Source organism: Antechinus flavipes, chromosome 6, assembly GCF_016432865.1.
Source record: "Antechinus flavipes isolate AdamAnt ecotype Samford, QLD, Australia chromosome 6, AdamAnt_v2, whole genome shotgun sequence".
NCBI lineage: Eukaryota > Metazoa > Chordata > Mammalia > Dasyuromorphia > Dasyuridae > Antechinus > Antechinus flavipes.
In genome coordinates, this window is record NC_067403.1 from 157,635,427 (window position 1) to 157,660,782 (window position 25,356).

The 25,356-nt window shown below is 35.2% G+C and overlaps 1 protein-coding gene across 1 annotated transcript in view; it reads left to right on the forward strand.

Annotated features, from left to right (window-relative positions):
• The window catches only part of GPAT3 (glycerol-3-phosphate acyltransferase 3), a 57,516-nt gene that overhangs the window by 26,518 nt on the left and 5,642 nt on the right, over nt 1–25,356 (forward strand). Inside the window, exons 3-11 of the mRNA XM_051963894.1 lie at nt 10,767–11,037; nt 13,521–13,595; nt 15,999–16,088; nt 17,756–17,849; nt 19,706–19,821; nt 23,025–23,080; nt 23,594–23,679; nt 24,444–24,572; nt 25,090–25,169. Of these exons, the coding sequence (XP_051819854.1) occupies nt 10,767–11,037; nt 13,521–13,595; nt 15,999–16,088; nt 17,756–17,849; nt 19,706–19,821; nt 23,025–23,080; nt 23,594–23,679; nt 24,444–24,572; nt 25,090–25,169 (997 nt within the window). The remainder of the gene's footprint in view (nt 1–10,766; nt 11,038–13,520; nt 13,596–15,998; nt 16,089–17,755; nt 17,850–19,705; nt 19,822–23,024; nt 23,081–23,593; nt 23,680–24,443; nt 24,573–25,089; nt 25,170–25,356) is intronic.

Below are 25,356 nucleotides of genomic sequence, written 5' to 3' on the forward strand. Positions count from 1 at the left end.
TCATGTCAAAAAAATAGAACAAAAGAAAAAAAATCACTCCCTCCCCCCAAAAAAGGGGAAAACAATATGCTTTAATCTGCGTTCGGACTTAATATTTCTTTCTCTGGATATATAGACAGTGTTTTCCAGTCTGGAGTTTTTTGGAATTGTCTTGGATCATCACATTACTGAGAAGAGCTAAGTCAATCATAAATGGTCTTTGCACAGTATTGCTGTTTTTGGGAATAATGTGGTTCTGCTCATTTCTCTCACTATTAATTCATGCAAGTGTTTCCAGGTTTTTCTGTTGGCTCATCATTTCTTATAACACAATAATATTCCATTCACAAACCACAACTTGTTCAGCCATTCCCAAATTTTGGGAAAGCATTTTGACAACTAAGTAGAGAGTAGGTGGGAAGGAGAGATTTGTGTCAGAGAACAACCAGCAGGCTACTTTTGTTGTTCAGGCATGAAGTCTTGAGAACTTGCTCCAGGTTGGTGACAGTGTCTGGGGAAAGGAGGGAACATATAAGAGGGATACTATGAAAGTAAACTTGATAGATCTTGTCAGTAGATTGAATGTGGTGTGATAAGAGAGTAAGGAGTTATGAATGAGACTGAGGTTGTGAGCCAAAATTGAGGACATGTTGAATTAAGTTTTTACCAGTCCATTTCAAGATGTCCAATAAGCAGTTGGAGATGCTAGCTGAGAGATTAGTGCTGGATAAATAGGCCTAGGAATTAGTAGCATAGAGATTATAATTGAATTCGTAGGAGCTGATGAGATCACCAAGTGAAATACATATAAAGGGGAAAAAGTTAGTACATTTTAGGCAAAAGAGACTGAGATGGCCCAGGCGGATAGGTAGAAGGAGAACCAGGAAAGCGTGGTTAAAAAGCTAGAGAAGAGAATTTCAAGAATAGTGTAGTAAGTGATATATTGAATTAAGTAATGATGTAAAAAGAATTACCTTGAAGCAGTTAGGGTCCAGTTGAAGTTAGTGGATCCAGTCAGCATGGGTTTCATGATTTTCTTCAGTTTTCTTCAGCTATACTTGTAGGACTAAAGGCAGCAGAGGATAGGAGTGATCCAAGTCTGAGAGTTGTCAAGGCAAGATTAGCAATACTATTAAATATGTATCCCAAAGAAAATCAGAAGAAAAAGGACCACAATATTATGCATGCCCTTTGACCCAGCAAGACGACTTACGAGGTCTGTAATTCATTGAGATCAAAGAAAAAGGAAAAGCAGCTTTTTGTGGTGGCAAAGAAGTAGAAATCAAGGGGGATGTCTATTGACTGGGCTGAACAAGTTATGGCATATAAATGTGATAGAGTACTATTATGCTGTAAGTAATTACGAAAGGGATGGTCTTAGACCTGGAAAGACATATATGAACTGATGTGAAGTGAGTACAACCTGGAAAACATCAATAATATTTTAATGACAAATGCTTTGAAAGACTTTTTATTTTTTATTTTTAAGCACTTGCAATGACATACTTGGCAGTGGTTTTATTCATATGAGTAGGTGTGTTTGATAAGGCACACTGATGCAAGACAGGTGGTCCCTTCCCACAATACCTATGTGCAAATATCTTCAATGGTAAATTTTCATTTAAAATAATTGAGCAGCAGGAATCCAAGTTCCTAGATATTTGAAAGACTTGGGGAACTGATTAAAATGGTGACCAACCACAGTTGGTTGGTGAACAGAGGATTCATGATGAAACAAACCCCCCCACTTCCATACAGAGAATGATAAACTCAGAGGGAACATTGAGGAGTTTTGTTTTTGTGATATTGATTTTGTTTGTTTGTTTTTTAAATAATTAATGTGGAAATTTAGCTAGGTGGCTCATTGGATAGAATATTGGGCTGGTCAATTTAGTTAACCTCTGTTTGCCTTAATCTGCTGGAGAAGGAAATAGCAAACCATTCTGGTGTTTTTGCCAAGAAAACCCCAGTATTGGCATGCTATGGCCTACAGGATCATGAGAAGTCAGACACAAGTGAAGGACTGAACAAGAATGTGGAAATTTGCTTTGTTGGTGTTCATCATGGGTTTTGTTTTACTTGCTTTTTAAGTGTGAAGTATAGGTAGACAGAATTGGAGATGTAGATAAAATCAAATGTTTTAAAAGTCCATCTGGTCACTTTGTATTACTTGAGTACTTAGATTTATGAACTTATGTATTTTTTTCTGGTGATACAGATCAGTCTACCTTTGCCTTTTCATCCTGAGTGACTTTTGTTCATATTCTTCTGTAAATTCTCAGTAGGGCATCTCTCAGTATGCCAAGGGTCTTCCTTGAGATTTAAATTTTTTTATGTCTATTATGTAAATACCAGTGGGTTGCTTTTGGCATGTATTCAGTCCATGAATCTCTGATGATATCATTGTAACTTTTTAAAAAAATTTCATTTCAACTTTCATGAACTGATGTTACGTGAAATGAGCAGAACCAGGAGATCATTGTACATGGCAACAACAATATTATATGATGATCAATTCTGATAGACGTGGCTCTCTTCAACAATGAGAGATGATTTAGACCAGTTGTTCTTGTGATATCTATCCCCAGAGAGGTGACTGCAGGAACCAAGTGTGGTTTGCAACATAGCATTTTTACTCTTTTTGTTGTTGTTTGCTTGCATCTTATTTTCTTTCTCATTTTTCCAGTTTGATTTGGTTTTTTTTGTGCAGCAAGATTATTGTATAACTATATATGCATGTATTAAGATATACTTCTACAATTTTGCATTTTAGAATTATTTTAAGCAGCTCACTTTCCATTGTAGCTGAACTGCTGTGATCATGGATGATAAAGACCAGATTTTTTGCTTTACATATTTGTTTTCTTTGTCCTTTGTTGTTCCTCTGGTTGTATGTTCTTATGGAACATAAGTGCCTCAAGTGCCAAATCCAAATTTTTTTTAAAGAAAGGGACTCAGTATTCTTCCTGTTTTCCACCAGCTACACTGCTTTTGGATTTCTTTGGACCTTATTATCATGCCTTTCTTCCTCAGGAAATTCATCATTGGGAATTCTTATTGTTTTATTGAATGTGCCTAATATCCTTTGCTTACCAGATTGGACTCTTTGATCAGAGGGCAGAGCCTTGGGCTCTAAGATCTGTATTAAAGAAAGGGACTCAGCACATCCCTGCTTTGCTATCTAAGTTTCCTTTTATAGGTTACCTTCTCCCCTTAGATCAGAAACTCCTTGAAGACAGGGACTGTCAATATAACTCATCTAGTATGAGTTTAATAAAGGTTTATTGACTGATGATCTTCTCCTGATTCCCATTATCTTGTGATTTTCTCCTTTCCTGTGTTTGGTGTTGGGGGAGGAAGTTCCCTGATTTCCATCCATGCTTAGCTTTCTCTGGATTTAATAACAACAACAGTAATAGCATTTGTATGGCACTTTAAAGTTTGTAAAGTGTTTGATAAATATCATATTTTGTCTTCATGACAGCACTGGGTTGTAGATGCTGTGGAGAAATTGAAGCACACAGCGTTGAATTGATTTGCTTAGGCACATGTAACTAGTAAGTGTTGGAGGACAGATCTAAATTCCTGACTCCAGGTGGAGTGCTCTATCCACAGCACTACTGAGTTAATTCTTTTGAGCTGTTCATTAATGCTAGGACTCAGTCAGCCTCACTGAAGTGTGACTGAGTTAATAAGTTCCTAGGCCACAGGGTCTTCAAACCTCTTCTTCCCCTCAAAAAATCACAGTGGTATCATAAAAAGAAAATCCTAAATGAGATTTAGATAGGAATATTTTCATTTATCTAGAAGATATTAAAATCTCAAAGGCCTGGTTCTTTAACTTCTTAAGAAACTAAGCTTCTGGTTATACTGTATATAATAAAAAGTTTTTTATTTACTTTTTGTATTATGAACTTAACAAAATTCAAAATGTGAATATTTCCATATACAAAAAAGAATAAAATGAGAGTTGAATATGAATAATAACTTTTGCTATGTGGATTTTTTTTAAAGGGGGAAATTTGATACACTGGAAACAAAACATCCTTTTTGAATTTCCTTCTGCGCTGTTCTGTGTGTTTTAAAATGTTTCATTGCTTCTCTTTTCTGTATCACTCCCCCATCCCTCTAATAAATCCCCTTCTCAACAAAGACTCTCCCTTGTAACAAAGATAATTAAGCAAAAAAGTTAAATATGTCTCATTTTGTGCCTCTAGTCCATCACCTCTATGCCAAGAAGTGTAAAATAATGCTTCATAGTCTTGTGAAGTCATACTTGGCTATTGTAATCAGATTTCAAAGTTCAGTCTTCCAGAGTTGTTTGCTTTTACTTGACTATAGATAGTGTATAAATTGTTCTTTTAGCTTTGTTCACTTTATTGCATTGCTTCATTGTAGTAGTTGTGGAATTCTCTGAATCTGCCCCCTTTCATTATTTCTTACAACACTGTCATATCCGTTGTTTAGATATCTAAACAATATCCATTGTTTAGACTTCATATATACGTTCATTTTATCTTGGGTCTTTTCCAATTCATGCTTCCTGCACTTTGGCCGTCATACTGTCTTCTTACTAGAACTTTGACCTCCTCCCCAGGCTTTGTGTCAGATAGACTTTCATTTTATTTTATCTGAAAGCAGACTATGATACTTTTGCTTCTGGCCATCATCCCTTTCCCTCGAATCTTAGATTTCATTTCTGAGGGTGGATAGTAGGTCAGTTTTTAGGTACTATTTACCTTCTTTCTTCCAACTCTTCTTTTTTTATTATTATTATTAAAGCTTTTTATTTACAAAACATATGCATGGGTAATTTTTCCAATATTGACCTTTGCATAACCCTTTGCTGCAAATTTTTCCCTTCTTCCCGCCCAGCTGACAGGTAGTCCAATACATGTTAAATATGTTGAAATACATGTTAGATCCAATATGTATATACATATTTATATAGTTATCTAGTTGTGTAAGAAAGATCAGATCAAGAAGGAAGCATCAGTTCATATAGCCTCTCTGAAATCATCCTGCTGGTCGTTTCTTATAGAACAATAGTATTCTATAGCATTCATATGCCATAATTTATTCAGCCATTCTCCAATTGATGGGCATCCACTCAGTTTCTAGTTTCTTGCTACTACAAACAGGGCTGCCACAAACATTTTGGCACATACAGGTCCCTTTCCCTTCTTTAGTATCTCTTTGGGATATGTCCAGTAGTAACACTGCTGGATCAAAGAGTATGCACAGTTTGATAACTTTTTGAGCATAGTTCCAAACTGCTCTCCAGAGTGGCTGGATGTGTTCACAATTCCACGAGAAATGTATCAGTGTGCCATTTTCCCCACATCCCCTCCAACATTTGTCATTATCTTTTCCTGTCACTCTAGCCAATCTGGGAAGTGTGTAGTGGTAATTGTCTTAATTTGCATTTCTCTGATCAATAGTGATTTGGAGCACCTTTTCATCTGGCTACAAATAGTTTCAATTTCTTCATCTGAAAACCAACTCTTCCTAATGTGCTTTCTTCCCCCATTAAAAGTAAGTTCTTTTAAGAACTGTCTTGTTTCCTGCATTTATATCCCTTGCATTTAGCACATAGTATACAATTAATTTTTCTTTTTCCTTATGACTTATTTGATTTCTTTTTTCCTTTTTCTTTCTTATTTATTTATTTTGAGGGGGGTTAAGTGACTTGCCCAGGGTCACACAGTTAGGAAGTGTTAAGTGTCTGAGGTCAAATGTGAACTCAGGTCTTCCTGACTTCAGGGCTGGTGCTCTATCCATTGCATCACCTTTGCGTCCTATGATTTCTTTTTTTTTTTTAATTGAATTATGTAAGTATTATTTTGTTAATCTATTTTATATTTTTTGTAAATGTTAGTTCACAATTTGTTATCAGTTTTGATGGCATATAATTGGTCTTCTAATGGTTGCCTTTAAAATTAATTTTTTAATTTTCAGGCACTTATTTTTTTTATTCTTTCTCTTCCAATAGTGGAAAAAACCCACTTTTAACAAATAAGCATAGTCTAGCAAAACAAATTCCAATATTGGCCATGTCTAAAAATGTGCTTCATTTTGCATTACTGTCAAGAGATGGGAAGAATTGAATTAGCATTTTCAAATCTCTTAAAATAAAAAAAAATTTTTATAGTATAAATTGTATTGATTCACATCTGTAGTGTCCTTCTGGAGGTTCCTATTCGGGTAGCAAAATGTAATGTCTGGATTAGCTCTCTGGGGGATCTTTGGATGAGCCTTGGTCTTAGATGGAAGAGTGATGAAGGCAGGAGAGCCACCAGGAAGGAGGATCTCTGTTTCTGTCTTCTGTGTCTCCTCTGTGTCTGAGTCTGAGTCTGATTCTGAGTCTTCTCTAACTCCCAAGTCTCCAGTCCTCTCAGCCCTTAAATACTTCAATATGATTACATCATTATATCACACTAAGTATATGTGACCTCAAGAACCATTCTCATTAATCACACTGAGTAAGTGCTAACTATAAGCACCCTGATGTAAGTATCCTTGCTTCAAGTAGAACACAGGTGGTCACACCCTTCCTGACTTCTCAGGGAGGGAGGTGAGCAATTCCATAGGGAAAATGGGAAGCCAAACCAGATATTTTTAGCAGGTTTCTTCTGGGCTTGAAGGGTCTTATACTTCACTCAGAGTGCCCCCATTAACTGCGTCCCTCTACACATATCAGTTCACGTAATTCTTGTGTTTCTCTTTTTTCCCTACTTTAAATATAATTTTGTTTTTTCAGTTGATAAGCTTAAGAGTTTGCCATCCTTCTATCAATACCTTTCAAAAAAGAAACAGCCTGGGAAATAAAACTTTTGCAACAAACATTAATAATTAAGTAAAACAGTGACATACTGTTTATGCCTAGAATTCTATTTCTAACTCTGTTATCAAGTCAAATCACCTTAATCAGGAGTTAAGGCAACATTCTAAATCATCAGTCATCTGGCATTGTAATAATTGACCATTGAATTGATAGACATTCTTAAAGTTTTCAGAATTGGTCTTTTTAAAAACAATATAGTATAAATTGTTTTTTGGCTTATTTGTATTTTATTTTTACATCACTTCAAATGAAGTTCCAGTGATATTCCCCTGCCTTCCTTGTTTACATACACTTCTACTTATGTTCCCCAGTTATGTGAATAAGCTCCCTCTTCTTCCCTTTTTCTTCCTGATTATCCTTCTACCTCCTCCCTTATTCTTTTAAATAATAACAAAAAATCACTCCTAGGACCTCCATTAGATTCAGCTCTTTGCTGCTGATGTCACTACTCTTGTTGTTCATTCTTCTTGCTCACAAAGGACCAAAATGACATCATGGGGTGATGCCTTTTGACTTGTGAGTAAGTTGGATTTAAATGACACAGAGTTTCAGGATGTTGTCAGCTTCGATCTTCCAGAGTCATCAGCCCCCGGGGCAAGACAAAAGTCAAAGTGATTGGCTATGGTTCTGGATGTAATGGATAACCACTGCATGTCTTTGGTATCTGATTATGCTCTACATGCTCTGCAGCACCTGACTGCTGCTTTTTTGGTCTGTTAAAACAGAAATGTCCACATCTGCTGAGTCCTTCAGGGAAGCCTTCACATGCTTGGGGTAGACACCCTCCCTAAATCATTGATAGGTTGGAGGCCTTTTGATTCCCCTCAGCCTGGTTTAGCCTGTCTGTCTAGATGGTTTCCTGGGGCGTGGCCAGTGTACATGTATAGCTAGCTACCTGGAGCCACAAGTGAGACCTAGGTAGCAATAGAGTTCCACTATTCTTAGGGAACAGCCTATATCATCCCTCCCCTCCTCATTGGAATGCAAGTCTCTCCCCATTCCAGCCCCTTCCATTCAGCATGTGTCTGACCATATCACTCCTTCTACTCAAGAAAACCTAATGGTTACCTGTTACCTTCAGGGTGAAACATAAAATCCTCTATTTGACATTCAAAACCTGGGTCCTCCATCTTTTTACTCTTTGTATACCTATTGTTCCCCTTCTGGACTCTGAGCCAGGGGCACTGACCTCCTTCCTGTTCCTCAGACAAGATGTTCTATCTTCTGATTCCATTTATTTTCTATGGTTGTCTTTCATTCCTGTAACATTCTTCCTCCCTGTCTTCATTCTTGGCTTTCCTGGTCTTCTCCATGAAAGAAAATTATTCAGACTTTTTAGAACCAGAATTCTCATCTCCTAAGAAAAACCTCAAAATGAAAATTCCTAGCCAATATCCTGGGTCGAAGAGAACTGCAAGCAGAAAGAAAGAATTCAAGTACTGAGGAGTGACAGTCGTGATCACATACAATTAACTGTTACTATTTAACAGTCATAAGTGGAGCAGAGAGTCTGGAAAACAATATTCCCAAAGGCAAATAAATATTACCCCATTAGAGGAAAGATAGAACTTGAACAAAATACTGTATTTTTAAGTGTTCCCAGTGAAAAGACCAGAGTGTGAAGACTTTTAAGCACAAACTCCAAGAATCAAGAGAAATAGGGAAAAAAGAAAATGAGCAATTATAAAGGCCTAAATAAGGACACACTGCTTGTATTTTAATATGGGAAGATTTTATATATATATATGTGTGTGTGTGTGTGTGTGTGTAATTATATATATGTATATATATAACATATGTATATATATAACATATGTATATATATAACATGTATATATATAACATGTATATATATAACATGTATGTATATATATATATATATAACATATGTATATATGTAACATGTATATATATATATATATATATATATGATTTCCTCTGAACTTTATCATAATCAGTCCTCATAGATGAAATCTAATTAGAAGGCTCGGGAGTAGTTCTGTTATATTGATTATTTAAAAAGAGGAATGAATACAGAGGAGAAGAGGAATAAATACTGTTGGTGAGGAAAAGGAGGAAGTTGGGGGAAAATTTTTTCATATAGTTGAGTTGTACAGATAGAAATCTATTAAAAAAAAAAAAGGAGAAAAGGGTAGGTGGAGTGGCTGCCACTTGAACTTTACTCTCTCAACAGATCAAAGGGAGGGAAAAATACATACACACAGAATTGACAAAAGAGATAGATTTCACTCAACAGAAAAATAGAGAAAAAGAAATTAGAAAGATGGTAGAAGAAGGAAGAGATTAATTCCAAATAAAACAAATGTACAAAAAGTAAAATAAATGTATAAAAATATTTATGGTTCTTTTTTAATGGTAAAGAATTATATATTGAATAGTTGCCCATCAGTTGGGGAATGCCTGAACAAGTTCTTTTATACATATGTGTGTGTATATACACACACACACATAACTTATGCATATAATATATAAATATTATAATTTGTTCAACCATTCCTCAATTGGTAGGCAACCATTCCTCCATTGATAGGCAACCATTCAGTATCTATTTCTTTTTAATTATGTGATGGATTACTCTTGAGCTGTAAGAAATGTTGAAGGTAATGGTTTCAGAGAAAACTGGAAAAATTTGCATGAAATGAGCAAAATCAGGAAAACAATTTATGAAATGACTACAATAAAAGATGTTTTAAAACTCTTAATGTGTTTTTAATTTTGTAAGCCTTAAAGCTGCTTAAGACTTTTAGAACCATTTTTTGTAATGATAAACAACTTTTAAAGAACTAGGAATTCTGTTAGTATAATGACCATGTTCCAGATTCCAGAAGACATATGATGAACCATGCTACCTTTTCCTGACAGAAAAGTGAAAAGACTCAGTGAAGAATGAGGCTATTTTTTTTTCTGGATATGACTAATATGAAAATTTGTAACAATGACTTCGATTTTCTTTCTTTCTCATTTGGAAGTAGGATAGGGTTTTGGAGAGGGAAAAGTGGATTTTTGGTCATTGAAAACAAATTTTAATTTTAAAAAAAGAAATATGAGACTTGGTGACAGGATCTGGTTGAAGTCTTTTGATATTTAGTAATTTGGGAATCTTGTGCAAGTTATAAAACTTCTTTGGGATTTGATCTTTGAGATACTTTTTTATGATGGCTTCAATTCCATTTTTGGAGAAGGACTTATTTTTTCTTTGTGAAAATGAATGTTGTAATACTTGAAGTAGTACCTTGATAGAATTGTTGTGGGAAAAACCGTTTACAAACCTGAAAGAATTGTGTTGTTATGAGGTGGTGTCATTATTGATCCAGAAAAGGCTAACTCCAATGCTGCAAAGACCACATTCGTTTCTTAACTGTTTATCTTATGATTAATATTCAGTATTGCCAAAACTTGCTAGTGCTCTTTCTCCTCAGGGAATCAGATTTCTGCAACCTTTTACCCTACTTGAGGAAATAACTAGGAGGAAATCATAGAAGGATAAAGATCAAAGAAGGGTCACTGTTGGGAGGGGATATTTAAAGAATCCAAGATTGGATCATCCAACTACCATCTCTTTGTAAGAGAATGTCTGGGTTTTGGAACTTTGACCTAGAATTTTGAGTTCACAGAATAGATTCTTCATCTATAAGAATCTACAAAGATCATTATGGCCATTAGGATTATAGAGAATTGTCTTTTGCTTGACTTGTGCAAGGTCACAGCTGAAGAGATTTGTTTTTATTTTCAAAAACCAGTGGACCACATCACTTAGTGAAGTATATAACAGCCCTTTCTAAATATACTAGTATTTACTTGTGTATCTATATCTATATAGATATCTATCCATAGATACACATATACATGTACATGCCTCTTAATTAGATCATGAGTCTTTTTCTAAGAATGTGTCCTTATGCTGTGGTATTTTCTCATTCAGGTATTATCCAGAGAGATGAGTCACCTATGGAGAAAGGGATATCTGGACATCGAGGGAGGGACTTTGAGCTGTCCGATGTGTTCTATTTCTCCAAGAAGGGATTTGAAGCCATTGTAGAAGATGAAGTGACTCAGAGGTTTTCCTCAGAGGAGTTAGTGTCTTGGAATCTCCTCACGAGGACAAATACTAACTTCCATTATATCAGCCCCCGGTTAACCATGGTATGGGTGCTGGGAGTTTTAGTGCGTTACTGTTTCCTTCTTCCTCTTCGGTAAGCCATGAGTGTATTACTTGGATGGGTTAGATGAACTTGTGTTTGACCCTACGTGTTGTTTTTTCATAACAAAAAACATGAAATGAGAATGATGGAAGATGAGTAAAAATCTAATATTAATATCTAGTGTTAAATGGAAGTCTGCATATATAAAACAAAATGTATTTGTACTTACTTGTATAATTCATTGCTGTTCTGGTTTCTAGGCCCAAAGAAAGAAATAATAGAGATGAAACAAATTTCGAGAATAACAGAAAAGAAAGAACTTACATATGAGGATAGGTTTTAAAAACTAAAAACATTAGTCTGAAAGATCGGAAGCTAATAGAGTTAAAACTGAAAGAGGGTAAATATCTTTTCCATCACATCCTATTCATTTATCTAGTATATATATATCTACTATATTCTAGAAGATATATAATAGCATTTGGGAAGCATTATGTTAACTCTTTTTTTTTTTTTTTTTAAAAGGTCAGAGACAGCTAGGTAGCACGGTGGATAGAGCACCAGCCCTGAAGTCAGGAGGACCTGAGTTCAAATGTGGCTCAAGACATTTAACACTTTCTAGCTGTGTGACCCTGGGCAAGTCACTTAACCTGAATTGCCTCAGCACACACACATAAAAAGTCAGATTGAGGCTTTTTTTTTTTTTTTTTTTTTTTTTACTATTCTACCTAGAAAATAATGATAGCCTTAATGTACCAGATAGATCATGGCTCTTGGCCATATCATATCATTATTTAACGATGTACAAAATAAGACTTGCATTTATGTTTTAACATTATGACTGATAAATTTCATTACTTTGGTAGCCAAGTTTCCTGATGATTTTTAGTAATCTCCCTTAAAACTAGTCTTGTGAAAATATGCTTGTATGTTTCTCTGAAGAAAATAGGATAAGTATATGTGGCCTAGTTTGAGTCTGTCATATCACAAAAAAATTTAGGTATAGGCATATTGTGCACTTCTCGGAAGAGCTCTTTCTTTATCATTTGTCCATAATTAAAAGCAGGAACCAAACAGGTCTTTTGGAAAACCATCCCTGAATTATAGATTCAGATGTGAAAGCCAGTGTTTCACTTGAATTTTTTTCTTAGCACTATTTGATAATATATTGCATGAAACTCTTTGCACTGTGCTGTACCTACATCTGACCCCTAAGAACACTGTAGAAGATCAATTTGTGGTATTTTACTATTCTAGCTAGAAAATAATGATAGCATAAAGAGTAAAATAAATTAGCCTTTATCTGAGATGAAAAAAAAAAGGATGATTCTCTGCAGTATTTCACTAGAACAGAATCAAGTTTTTTCAACCTGGCCAATTTTTTCCTCTCATTAAGTTTTTTTGTACATAATGTAACCAGCTCTCTTGGGAAAAAAAAGGATAAAGAAAACTTTGAGGGTGGTGATGGTGTTTTTAACTTTTAAATTTTAAATATCCTTTTTCAATTTGTAAAACAAAGTAATTTTTCCAAATTAAAACATTTACTTCAAAAAGTTTTAAAATTTAGATCTTTGCCTCTTAAGCTGTTAATTTCACATTTTTTTGTAGTAACTGCTTCCTTGTTAGGTTTCCTGGCTATCTTTGAGAATGAGGAAGCTGTTAAATTTGCAGTGGTAAGAAAAGATAAGGAATAAATGTGATACATTAATTACCTCTGAAATTCTTATATGCTAATACAATATTTTGGAGCCCCAGCATGACAAATAGTGTGATCTAGAACAAGTTGTTTTTCTCATCTATAAAATGAGGATATATTTGTTCTACTTAATTCAAAGACTTGCCTGGAAAAAAGTGCTTTGTAAATCTGAAAGTGTAGTAGACATGTCAGTCAATAAACATTTATTAAATTCCTACTATGTGCTAGACACTGCTAAATGTCACAGATACAAAAAAAAAAAAAAAAAAAAAAAGGCAAAAGACCATCCCGTTTTTGTCCTTGAGGAGCTCCCAACCTAATGAGGGAGTCAAACAAATAGGTACAAAGAAGCTATATGCTGGATAAACATTACGAGGAGGAAGGTAGGAAAGATTGGAAAAGGCTTCCTGGAGAACATGAGATTTTTGTGCAGACTTAAATGAAGTCAGGAGGCAGAGATGAGGTGGCCATAGGGGATGTCCAGAAAAAATTAATGAAGTCAATAGATGGTGTGTTTTGTTCTTGTCTCTAGATTGAATAGTATCTGAGTGTTTGTTATTGCTCTAAAGATAGAGCCATCAAATTTCTTATTCCTTTATGCTATAGTTTGATTTTAGATGTAATTTTTTAAATTAGTTGAATTCCAGGATTATCTTTCATAATATTTTGTTTGATAAAAATCAAACAAAAATACCTTGCTCAGACATGCCAAAGTAAGTATGATATACTATTTACAATAAGTATCCAATCCATACCAAATTAGCCACTGACCCTTCAGGCAGCCCCTTTATGGGAGGGTATGACTAACTTTTCCATGTATTATCTTCTTGTTTTACAGCATTACTTTGGCTTTCTTTGGGATTAGTTTGCTGGTTATAGGAACTACTATGGTTGGGCAGCTCCCAAATAGCAGGTAAAATGTTTTTATTTATTTATTTATTTTGGTGAGACATTTGGAGTTAAGTGACTTGCCTAGGACCACAAAGCTAATAAGTGTCTGAGGTCAGATTTGAACTCAGGTCCTCCTGACTTCAGGGCTGGGGCTTTATCCCCTGCTCCATCTGGCTGCCTCCATCTCACTTATATATAATATTTCATTCATCTTTTTTTAATTAATTTTTTTCAATAATTAAAAATACACGTTTTCTTCCTCGCACTTCAATTGACAAAGAAAAAATAACAGTCAAGTAAAACAAATTTCTGTGTTTGCCATGTTCAAAAAACCTGTCTCTTTCTTCAGCCTGAGTCTTTAACCTTATTTGTAAGGGAAATAAGTAGCATGTTTCATCATTAGTTCCCTGGAATCCTATTTGGTCATTATACTGCTTTGAATTTTTAGATATTTCAATGTTGTTTATTTACAATATTTTTGCCATAGTATAAATTGCCCTTTTGGTTCTGCTCATTTCATTCTGCATCAGTTGATAAAACTCCAGCTTTCTCTGAAACCATTGCCTTGATCATTTCTTATAGCCCCATATAGTAATCCAGTAATTATGTATATATGTGTGTGTGTCTGTATGTATATGTGTGTATATATAGATATACATACATATATACATCTATCAATAAGCTGTATATCTATCTACATGTAGATTTATAGTTATTATATATACAGTAATTTTTTTAAGCCATTCCCTAATTGCAATCAGGTAGCATCCAGCTTTTTTCCACAGCAAAAGAAATAAACTGTAAATATTTTTATACATCCTTATTTAGAATTTGTTTTGCTTAGGAAATCCTTTCCTCAATCTCCCTCCCTCCTTCTCACTTTTCTCCCTCTTTCCCCCCTTTTCCTCTACCTCCCTCATTCCTTCCCACCTTTTCTCTCTCCTTCCTTTCTTCCCTCCCTTCAGGTTCTTTGTACTTCTGTAAGGAATATCTAGGCTATTTCTTTTGTTGTTTTCTTGGCGGGTACTGAATGTTGTGTAATTCTGGAATCTTAAAGACAGCTTAGACAGGGGACCTGCAAGCTTTAGTTCTCAGAATTTTCTGAGTCTGGCCCTCTATTCTGAACCCTCTACTCTGACCTGGGTTTGAATGTGGTGGCAGGCCTGTGGGCTTGCCCCCTTTGGAATTTCAGAAGCTACTGCTTCAGCTACTTTTTGCTTTGGACTAGGATTTTTCCCCTGGTTATTATGTCTGCTGGTTTCAAACTGGGTTTGAAATGGCAAGTGAAACCTGCTGTGCTAATGGGGATCCTCCAGTTCACACGGTTACTGCTTCCTTTTGAACCATTTCTTCTTTGCATCTGCCATCTGGGGATCTTGACAGATCCTTACCCTTACCCTTATCCCTGTCCCCTAATGACAAGCTCCCTTTCTTAGTCCTCCCTGGATTTATGACCTGGGATTGGGTGGGGAGAGACAGAGCAGACAGAGACGCTGGTTGGAACCTGTTCTTGTAACCTGCAGGGAATCAGCATCCCTTTCTTCCACCTCCCACTGATGAATCTAGGACCTCTTCCTGTCTGGTGATCAGACTTCCGGCCCCCATCAAACTCCGTACCCAGTGTCTGAAGATTTCTCTGAGCCACACAGCTATTGCTTGTTTCTGACCTTCTCCTGGGTCTGCAGCTCACGGTCCTTAACAGCTCTCTAGCCTTTAATGGCATCCTAGGTGTAGATCCTTTCCTCAATCCTCTCTGGATCTGTGACTGGGAATGGGGTAGTGAGTAGCAGAATTGCCAGTTGGCACCTGTTGCTGAGCTGTGTACAAGTATGACAGCTTCTGTATTGGATCTGGGGCTTCTTCTTGCCTTGGTACACAGTCACTCTGTGCAGGTGATTTTCTGTCTGGTACACTCCTGGCCAGATCCCACCCCGGTATTCATAGACCTCTCTGTCTTTCTTTCTCTTCTGAACTAATCTGGAAAATGCCTTGTCATGATTTTTTTCTTGGATTTTCTGAGCAGGACATATTCACCAGATCTGTGTGGGAATTTTTTTTTTTTTTTAAGAGGAACTCATTTTATTTTCTGCTATTCTTAAATGGAAAGCACTCTCTTATTAACTCAATCATTATCTCAGTATTTCTCCTGTTAATTCTCACTATCACATATTAAATTATCTTGGCTATACTTTAAGTGCTTTGAAAAAATCATCTTGGAACTTGAAATTGGGATAATGAGTCCGGAAGTACCTACTTTACAGGATTGACATGAGCAATAAATTTAATACTATACTTTATTTCGTTAATGTTCAGTACTTTGCATTGCATCAATGCCATTTGTTCTTTATAATATGAATAATAACAACTTGTAATCTATTCTTTAAGTATATCCTCAGTTTCACACTCAGTTATTTTCTTCCTACAGTATAAAGAACTGGCTAAGTGAATTGGTCCATCTGACTTGCTGCAGGATCTGTGTCAGAGCTCTTTCTGGTACTATTCATTACCATAACAAGTGAGTTGAAGAGAATTTCAGATGGTATTCTCTAGGTCAGAGATTCTTAACTTGAGGCATGTGAATTAGCTTTTAAAAATATATTGATAATGTCATTTTACCACATTATTTTTCCTTTTTAATCCTCTATTTTATGCATTATTTATCCATTTATTTCTGAGAAGTGGCTTATATAACACAAAAAATGGTACTGTAGGTGAACCTTGGGCTTTTGCCTTTGAATTTTAAAAATATGTAGAAAAGCGTCTGATGGAATATTATTCCTTAGAGTTAACATAATAATAATAATAACATAACAAATAAATAACATAATACAAAAGGAGTACTTTATATATGGGATGCATTTATTAATGGGTCAGATCTCATCTGGTTATTATTGGACCCTACTCAAGTTTTTGAAAAATAATAAGAGTAAATAACATATAGTGTGATGTGATAGAAAGACTATCATATTGAGGGTTTGATGACTGATCTGGGTTTTAGTCTTGGTTCAGTCACTAACTAGTTATATGTTTGGGTGAAGTAGTCAGTCAATAAACATTTATTAAGCACCTGCCAGGAAGTATGTAATAAGGTATTGGGGATACAAAGAAAGGCCAAAAGGCCATCCCTACCTTCGAGAAGCTTACAATCTAAAAGCACTTTAGCTTTCTGTAGTTAGTTTGTTGGTTGAACTAGATTTCAGAGTTCATTCCAACTATAATTTCATGAGTAAAACAAAAATTGCTCATCTGTATCTTTATCTCAATGAAATGGATTTGGTTTTTGAGCTCTCTAGAAAGTAATTTTTTTTTTGCATTTAATTTAAGTTCATTGTTCCAGAGCTATGCAAGAGTAAATGTTGTCAAATTATCCGTGCATATGTTTTGAAAATAAAAAGCTTTACAAATTAAAAAAAAATGAAAGTTCATTGTTCAGCCCAGAGTCAAGTTTTTTTTTTTTTTCCCCCTGCAGCTGGACACTTTGGCTGTTATATGTATGTTAATTATCCCAATTGCATTTAAATCCAAACATTTGAATCTATCATATAAACAGTAAGATTTGGATATGGAGAAAATACTCTGGAAGAAACAGCATCCAAGGAGACTTTTATGTCAAAAAGGCCCATAAATTCTAATAGAAATTGAGACTCTTGAGCAGTCCTTTCACAATACTTTTTGTTCTTTAGTAGGTGATTGCTGCCTAGCAAATTGTAGTAACACCCTCTGATGTCATGTTCTCTTTGGCATGGTGTTCTCTCCTCATCTTAGCCTCTTAGAGTTTCCTTCATATCCCAAATTGTGCTATCTCCTACTAGAAGGCTTTCCTGATTCCCTTCTGTTGCTAGTGCTTTTCCCTTTAACATGCATTCATTTAGAATATATTTATTTTATTTGTGCTTAAGTACATTCATGATATATCTGTTATTTGAATGTAAGATCTTTAAGAACAAATTCTTTCACTTTTGTCTATGTTTTCTTAGCTTTTAGCAATTTTGATATATAGTAGGTGCTTAATAAATACTTTATATTTGATTGATAGAATACTAAGATATTCTAGGAGAGCAGGAAAATACCTTTGACTTTATTCAAATAGAATGTAGGTAACAGACACATAGACTGCTCTGTTGGTAACTTTCTCTTAGAAGAGTTGGTGGTGATTTTTTTTTTTTTTTTTTGTGATTGCAGGCAATACCGACCACAAAAAGGAGGCATTTGTGTTGCCAACCATACTTCCCCAATAGATGTTCTGATCTTGACAACTGATGGTTGTTACGCCATGGTAAGAGCAACCCACTGCTAAGTCACATACCAGTGTCTTTTGTGAACGGTTCAGAGACATTGTTTTTGACTTAATAGAATATTAATTTTTGTGTATGGATAACACATTTTCCAGATATAGATATTGACTCAGAATTCACAAAGACTTTGAATGAAGTTGATGTCATGCTTTGCCATCAGGCAAAGCTATATTTTAATCATCATTAATTTTTGAAGAATAAAGTTTTTAGACTTAAAATTTTTATCTTTTCTACTAAGGCCATTTGCACAGACTGATACTTCATGCAAAAGACAAAAAAAATCCCATAAAAACTGATATTTCTTACAAAGGTCTAACCATAGCAGTAATTTTTTAAAAATCACACATATATTTATGTATGTATGTTTGTCCTAGTCATTAAGTGGTATGCCAAACAGATAAGTAAAACATCTAGCTAGCTGCAAAAGTATCTCTGTAGAGCCAGGCCCCATATTAGTGCCCAAATAGTTTTGTTAGTCAATAAATAGTAAATGTTTTTTAAGCACCTACTATATTTCTTGAACATTTTTTGCAAGCTTGTGTTGTTGGGTGTAGGTAGGGTTCCAAATTAGGCTATTCTTATTGAGTAACTTATCATTAATCTGAATTACTGGGTTTCTTTTTTAATTGGTAGTCCTCATAAGACCACATAGGTATATCAAGGATAAATGCAGCAATAAAACGTAACAAATAGGCCAAGGTTCATGTAAATATAATTATTCTAAAATCTGAATTGATTTGACTGATAAAATGATTATAAAAACCATTTAGATATAAACTTTATGAGAGCAGGAAAGGTGCCATAACTATTTTTCTATCTCTCTTTCTCCCTCCTATCCACTATACCCAATACAATCTTTTGCATGTTATTGGGATCTGTGGAATCATTGTTGTGGGTCTTCTTATCAGTCCTCAGATCAGTATTTTCATGCCTTCTAATACTGTTTTCTTAAATTCTCCATGGAGGATCTATCCATCATGTTAGAGAATCACATGGGGTCATAGCACTAGAGTTGGAATAGACTTAGGGCAACTCCCTTGTTTTACAGATTAGTAAACTAAAGTTCAGAGAACTGACTTGCTTTAGTTGGATTCAGATACAGACCCTCCAACTACAGATATAGTGCCCTGAAATTCCCTGAGAGACTTATTTTGGCTTTTTTTGAAGTTTCGGGGTACCAATTGTAGTGCCCTGGCTCAACATTATTATGTTCTATGCCATTTTGTGCTATCATTTCTTAAATTGGATCCAGCTAAATCTCATTCTCCTACCAGATCATTATTTATCGAAATTCCTCTCAGTGCAGTAGGTATATAAGGCCTTGTTGTTGAGTAATTGATGTTGGAAAAATTAAATCAGATAGCATGACTCAAGAGAGGAAGAAAGGTGCACTGTTGTACCCAAGTGATCATAACTGAATTGAAAATGTTGCCTTAATTCTTATACCTGTGACATGATAGCTTCTGCCATACTGTTTTCAATTAGGAATTATAGATAAGGGGTTGTTTCAGTTTTTTCCCTTCCATGTTTAAAACTATACATCATGATAATATGACTTAAATACCAATTTTAGTATTTGGTTCTGTTTCTTTTCTCTTTCTCTCTTTGTGACTGTGTGTGTCTGTCTGTCTTGTTTCTCTCTCCCCCCTTCTCTCCCTCTCTCCCTCTTCATTACACCATTTTTGCCAGTTGCTATTCTTCTACCAGAATAGGTGTAGACAAAAATTATCTCTATGAGAGAGTATGGTAAATTTTAACTATTTACTAAAAAGCTGCTGTAGATAGCTATTTGTATTTTTGTTTGTTTATTTCATTCTTTTATAATTACGAATTGCAGGTTGGTCAGGTTCATGGTGGACTGATGGGAGTCATTCAAAGGGCTATGGTTAAGGCTTGCCCACATGTTTGGTTTGAACGTTCAGAAATGAAGGACCGACATCTGGTAACTGAAAGGTAAAAAAAATACTCTTATTTCTAGTGATAAATATTGAATTTTGTTTCTAAAAACTATGGTTCTGATATCTCTTTTTAAAAGACTAGATAGATAATCAGTGGAAAAGGGGTGTGTGTGTGTGTGTGTGTGTGTGTGTGTGTGTGTGTGTGTGTGTGTGTATGTTTGAGAGAGAGCGAGAGGGAGAAAGAGAGGGGGGAGAGAGACAGACAGACAGACACAGAGACATGGAGAGAGAGAGAGAGTGCGTGCAAGAGAAGGAGGAGAGGAAGGAAAGAAGAGAGAGAGAAAAAGGGAGGGAGGGATGGAGGGATGGAAGGAGGAAGAGAAAGGGGCAGGGAGAGAAGAAGGGAGACAGATTTGCTAGAAATTGGTGAAATAAAATTTTATTGCTCCTATCTATATTTATTAAGTACCTATTGTGCTTCAGATAGTGTGCTGAATATCAGGGTTATAATGAAAGGGGGAAAAATCATCTCTGCTTTCACCGTCTAATAGGAGAGAAAACATCCAGGTAAATATATACAAAGAAGATGTTTGTGTGTGCACATATGTGTATACATACACAAATTATAAATTTCAATCATATTCCAGACAAGGTAAATTTGAGATAATCTCAGAGGAACCATTCTAAGATTAAGGCATACTGGAAAATGCTTTTTTTCCCCAAAAGATTGGACTTTTGTGACACTTGGAAGAAGCAAGGAAAGCCATGAGGTAGAGATGAAGGGAGAGTCTTCTAAAATGGGAGATTGCCAGTGATAATGCTGGGAATCAGGAGATGTAATGTCTTTGTTGAGGAATAACTGAGACCAGTGCCACTGGATCACAGAGTCTGGGGAGGAAATGTAAGGTGTCAGAAGACTGGAAAGGGGAGGCAGGTTGGTGGGGAGAGTAAAGTTTTTAGTTTTTATTTTTTTTAACTTTCCTTAGATTAAGTTTTTGAAAACCTGGGTCCTTATTTACTCTTTTGATGGTAGCATAGTGCCTAGTCTATAGTCTAATGTTTAGGGGTCTTCCTGACTTCATTTTCACTAATCTATCATTTTCACCTTATTACCTGATTATCTTCTTTTTTTTTTTTTTAAAAGAGAGGGAGTATCTTGAGTTCAAGCCTATGTGTAGGTAGAAATGGATGTGGAAGCTTATTGAACCTTCTGTTGTAGCAAGTACAGGCCACACATAGTCTTCCTAACATCTAGGCAGCAAGAATAATTAAGGAAAAAGGCAGCTCTTATTCTCTCAGCCAGATTTCCAGAAAAAGCTTTCTGTTGCTTTCACTCCTCTTACTCACTTCTCATCTCTTTGCAGTCTGATGTGGGAAAATCTGTGGATTTTCTGTCTGTCTGTGGACAGTGGAAACAGGTTCAAGGTTATTGGGGATCTCTTAATTACTAGATTAAATCATTTTTTCCCCTCTTGGTCCTCCCTCTTCTTGGCTTTCATATAGCTTCTGACATTGTCTGATCCCCCATTTTTCCCTTAGCTTTTTGACACTGTTCTTGAAACTTTTCAGGCTCTATTGCTAGATCCACATTTCAGTTCATAGTTCTGGGATTCCCCTAAGACTCTGTCCAGGACTATCCTAGGATTCAGATCCTCTCCCCCAATCTATCCGTGAACAAACTGGATCTTCAAAGGATTTAGTGACTTACCTAGAATCATATAATTGATAGTTGTCTGAAATGGGTCTGCAAGTCCAGTAATCACCACTCCAACTGTCTCAGGACATTTTACATTTGAGAAATTTAGAGAAATTTCAGTGAGTTCTCATGAAGAAAGCTGGTGATATCTGCCAATCTCAGTAGAAAGATTAGTGCTAGATGATATATCTGGGAGTTATCTGCAAAAGGATAATGGGAGCTCAGATTAATAACAATATAGGAAGGAAATAATTATTTATTAAATCATTAAAATTATGATTTCATTTGATCTTCATAGTTGTAGGAAGCAGGTACTATTATTATCCCCATTTGACAGTTAAGAATGAGGTAGACAGGGATTAAAGTGTCTTGCCCAGGGTCATATAGCTACTAAGTGTCTGAGATCAGATTTGAATTTAGGTTATCCTGACTCCAGGTCCAGTATGCCCAGTTTTCTGCACTGTGCCACTTAACTGATAGAAGGAATGAGAGTATTGCTTTACTTACTATGCTTTGAACAAAAGGAACAGAGGGTATGTAGTTTCAAGGCAGACGGCAAGGGTAGACAGATAGTTAGAAGGTAGTTCCCAGGCAGGAGTTCCAAACTGAGTGGATTAATAAATTTAAAAAAAATATGAAAGAGGAAGAGGAACTACTGAGGCAGAAAGTTATATATATTATCACATAAAGGGTCATTGTAGTGAGTTTAATTGCTTCTGATTCTTAGAAAGGAGGCTAAGGAGGAGGAGATGCCTCATTACTTCCCAGAAGTGACTGATAGAAAGATGAAGGACATAAATAAAATGTTACTTCAAAAAACAATGCATAATTACGATGGATTTTTCTTATGAGACTTATTATAAAAGATTTTCTGTGCTTCTGCTAATCAAAACCAAATGGGTACTTAATTGGTTAAAAATAGAATAACTTATAGGTAGATATGTATTGATATATCTATTTATAAATAGATATGCGTATTTGTAATTTTGACTATCTGATCTATCTATTTGATATATAGGAGTGTTCAAAGAGAGAAGCAAACAAACTCAAACCAAAAATAGCATGATGATAGAGAAAGAATTCACGGTTTATAAAATATCATTGAGATTTATCACAGTAGACTCTGGAGGGAATACGGTGATAGACTCAGAAGGGGAAGACAGAGACAAAAACAATGAAAGAAAATAACATAACATAATGATGTCAGTTGTGGAAAGGACAATAAAACAGTGACTACTAACAAAAGAGGGAGAAAAAAAATTGTCTGCAAACAATTGATAATTTTGTTTTGTCTTTGTCATTTCTAATTCCTTAGTTTTTCACAGAATGTATTTTTCTACTGCATCAATAAGGGGATTCAGTAAAAGTAGATCTCAGGAAGTTACAGCATATAAATGACCCAAACAATTTTGTGTTTGTTTAGCAAAGACATTGATTCTTTTGTGATCTGTTTGACTTTTATCATCCAGTTTTTCCTTTATTTTCTCATACTCCCACAAAGAGTATAGAAAAGTTTTCCCATGTTTTTTAAGTAAACAGCTTGATTTTTTTCTTTTTCTCAGACTGAGGGAACACATTGCTGATAAGAAGAAATTGCCCATTTTAATCTTTCCTGAAGGTAAGGACAAGTATTATCTCCAATCCTTTAATTTACTTAAGGATTGAGTAAAAAAAAAAATAGAGGTTTGGGACCATTGGGAAATTTACTTTTGGGAATTCTTACAACTTTCATCTCTGTGAGCTTACGGGAATGTCTGCTTTCTCACTTTCTTATCAATGTCCATTCTTAGATAGAATGTCCAGGGTTTGCTAAGTTTTAGTTAAGAATTCTTGAAGGATGTCTGCCTTCCTTAATTTAATGGTGTTGAAAAGGTAATTCGTACCAAGTGGAAATTTATGTGACTTTTTTGTTTTGAATTAGAATAACACATTATGATGCTGAAATAACTCAAATGTAAAAAAAAAATGTTTCTTCTATTTGTTCTGCTTTTTAGCCAAGATTTGACTTATGTGGCTAAAGGAGTATATAATGTGTGCAAGTCTTGGACAAAATTCACTTTCCAGGAAATACTTGGGTATTTGGTAAAAGCATGAGTAACTTTTCAATTCTTTTTTGTGTCTATTTGGCTAGGAACCTGTATAAACAACACTTCAGTCATGATGTTTAAAAAAGGAAGTTTTGAAATAGGAGGCACTATATATCCAGTTGCAATAAAGGTACATTATATAATCACATCTTAAATGAAATTGGTAGTTTTTCTGAAAATGCGATTATGTGAAAATGATCCATTTCCTTTGCTACATTTTTAATATAATCATACTATACTTTATATGTGAAGAATGATGTTCTTGATTGTTTTAGAAGATCCTGTAATTACTAGCTATCACTAGTGTTAATGGCTTAAATGAAGCCAATCATATATTCTTTTCTTTTAACAGTATTTTATTTTTCCAAATACATGCAAAGATAGTTTTCAACACTTACCTTTGATTTTTCTCCCTTTCTCCCCTGTTTCTCTAGCTAGCAAGCAATCCTATATACCAACCATACATTCTTATCTGAGAACTATTCTATGTTATAGAGAATTGCATGAATCAATAACAATCAACTAAGTTTTATAGTTCTGTTTGTGTCTTAGAAATAGAATATTTTTATTTTGGGAAGTCAGGTGGCTTATTGAGACCCAGTTTACAATCTTAGCTTCATTAGGATCATGCTGTAAACAAATGAGGGCGTCAGCTTGGACCAGATTTTTGGTAGCTCTTGTCAAAAGAATGAACTTTATATTTTTTTGGCCTCTTTTTCAGAGTTCTATTCTTTTGCAACCCTAGCAATTCCAATTGCTGAATAGACTGTATTGTGTATTTAAATAGTTGGTAGGGTCAGGTGGAAGGTTTTGGCTGTTATCCCCAGAAGCTGTATGAGGGAATTAGAGTTTGCTCAGAAGTTTACAGCACTGCATTTTGTTCTTCTCTTGCAGTATAACCCTCAGTTTGGTGATGCCTTTTGGAACAGTAGTAAATACAACATGGTGAACTACTTGCTTCGAATGATGACCAGCTGGGCCATAGTATGTGATGTGTGGTACCTGCCTCCAATGACCAGAGAGGTACAGATAATGTTTGATCTTTGCTACTATGACCAGCTTAATCCTGAGAAACCTAGAGGGCTTGTTTGCCAAAGTTGAACTGCTTAAATGCATTCTCAGCAGTTCAAACTCCATGTTTTAATGGTAATTTAGCCACAGCCCAATAAAATGATACTGTGAGATCTTGAGCCATTGGAGATATGACAATTTTCTGATATCTGTTAGCTTCATTGACCTATGGACCCATTACTGAAAGTTGTACCTTGTCTTAGATCATAAATGAAACTCAATCACTTTCCTATAGCTATCTCTTTCTTTTGCAATTTTATTGCATAGCTAAATGAGATAAAAGTTGAATGGATGCTTATATCTAGTACATATATGTCTATGATTAGAGTATTTTTTATGGCTGACCCAGATTATAAATTAGATAAATTGTGAAGTTGACTTCTTTAACAACAACTATGTAATAATTCATTCCAAAGAAAACTTGTGGAATATTCCTATGAGAAACTTAACCATTGACTTTCCCTTATAGGAAAATGAAGATGCAGTACAGTTTGCAAATAGAGTTAAGTCTGCTATTGCCGTGCAAGGAGGCTTGACTGAGCTTCCCTGGTAAGATATAGTTGTCTATGAGTATTCTAAAATATAAAAGTTCTTTCTTTGGACCCTCTCCTAAATTCCAGCACCAGGGCTTCAGCCTGCGCTAGTGTGAACCTTGAATTTTGGAAGATTGTACCAACGGATCTCTTTCTATGTAGCCCCCTACCAAATTTTGGACAGCTTTCAACTGGCATTCTTC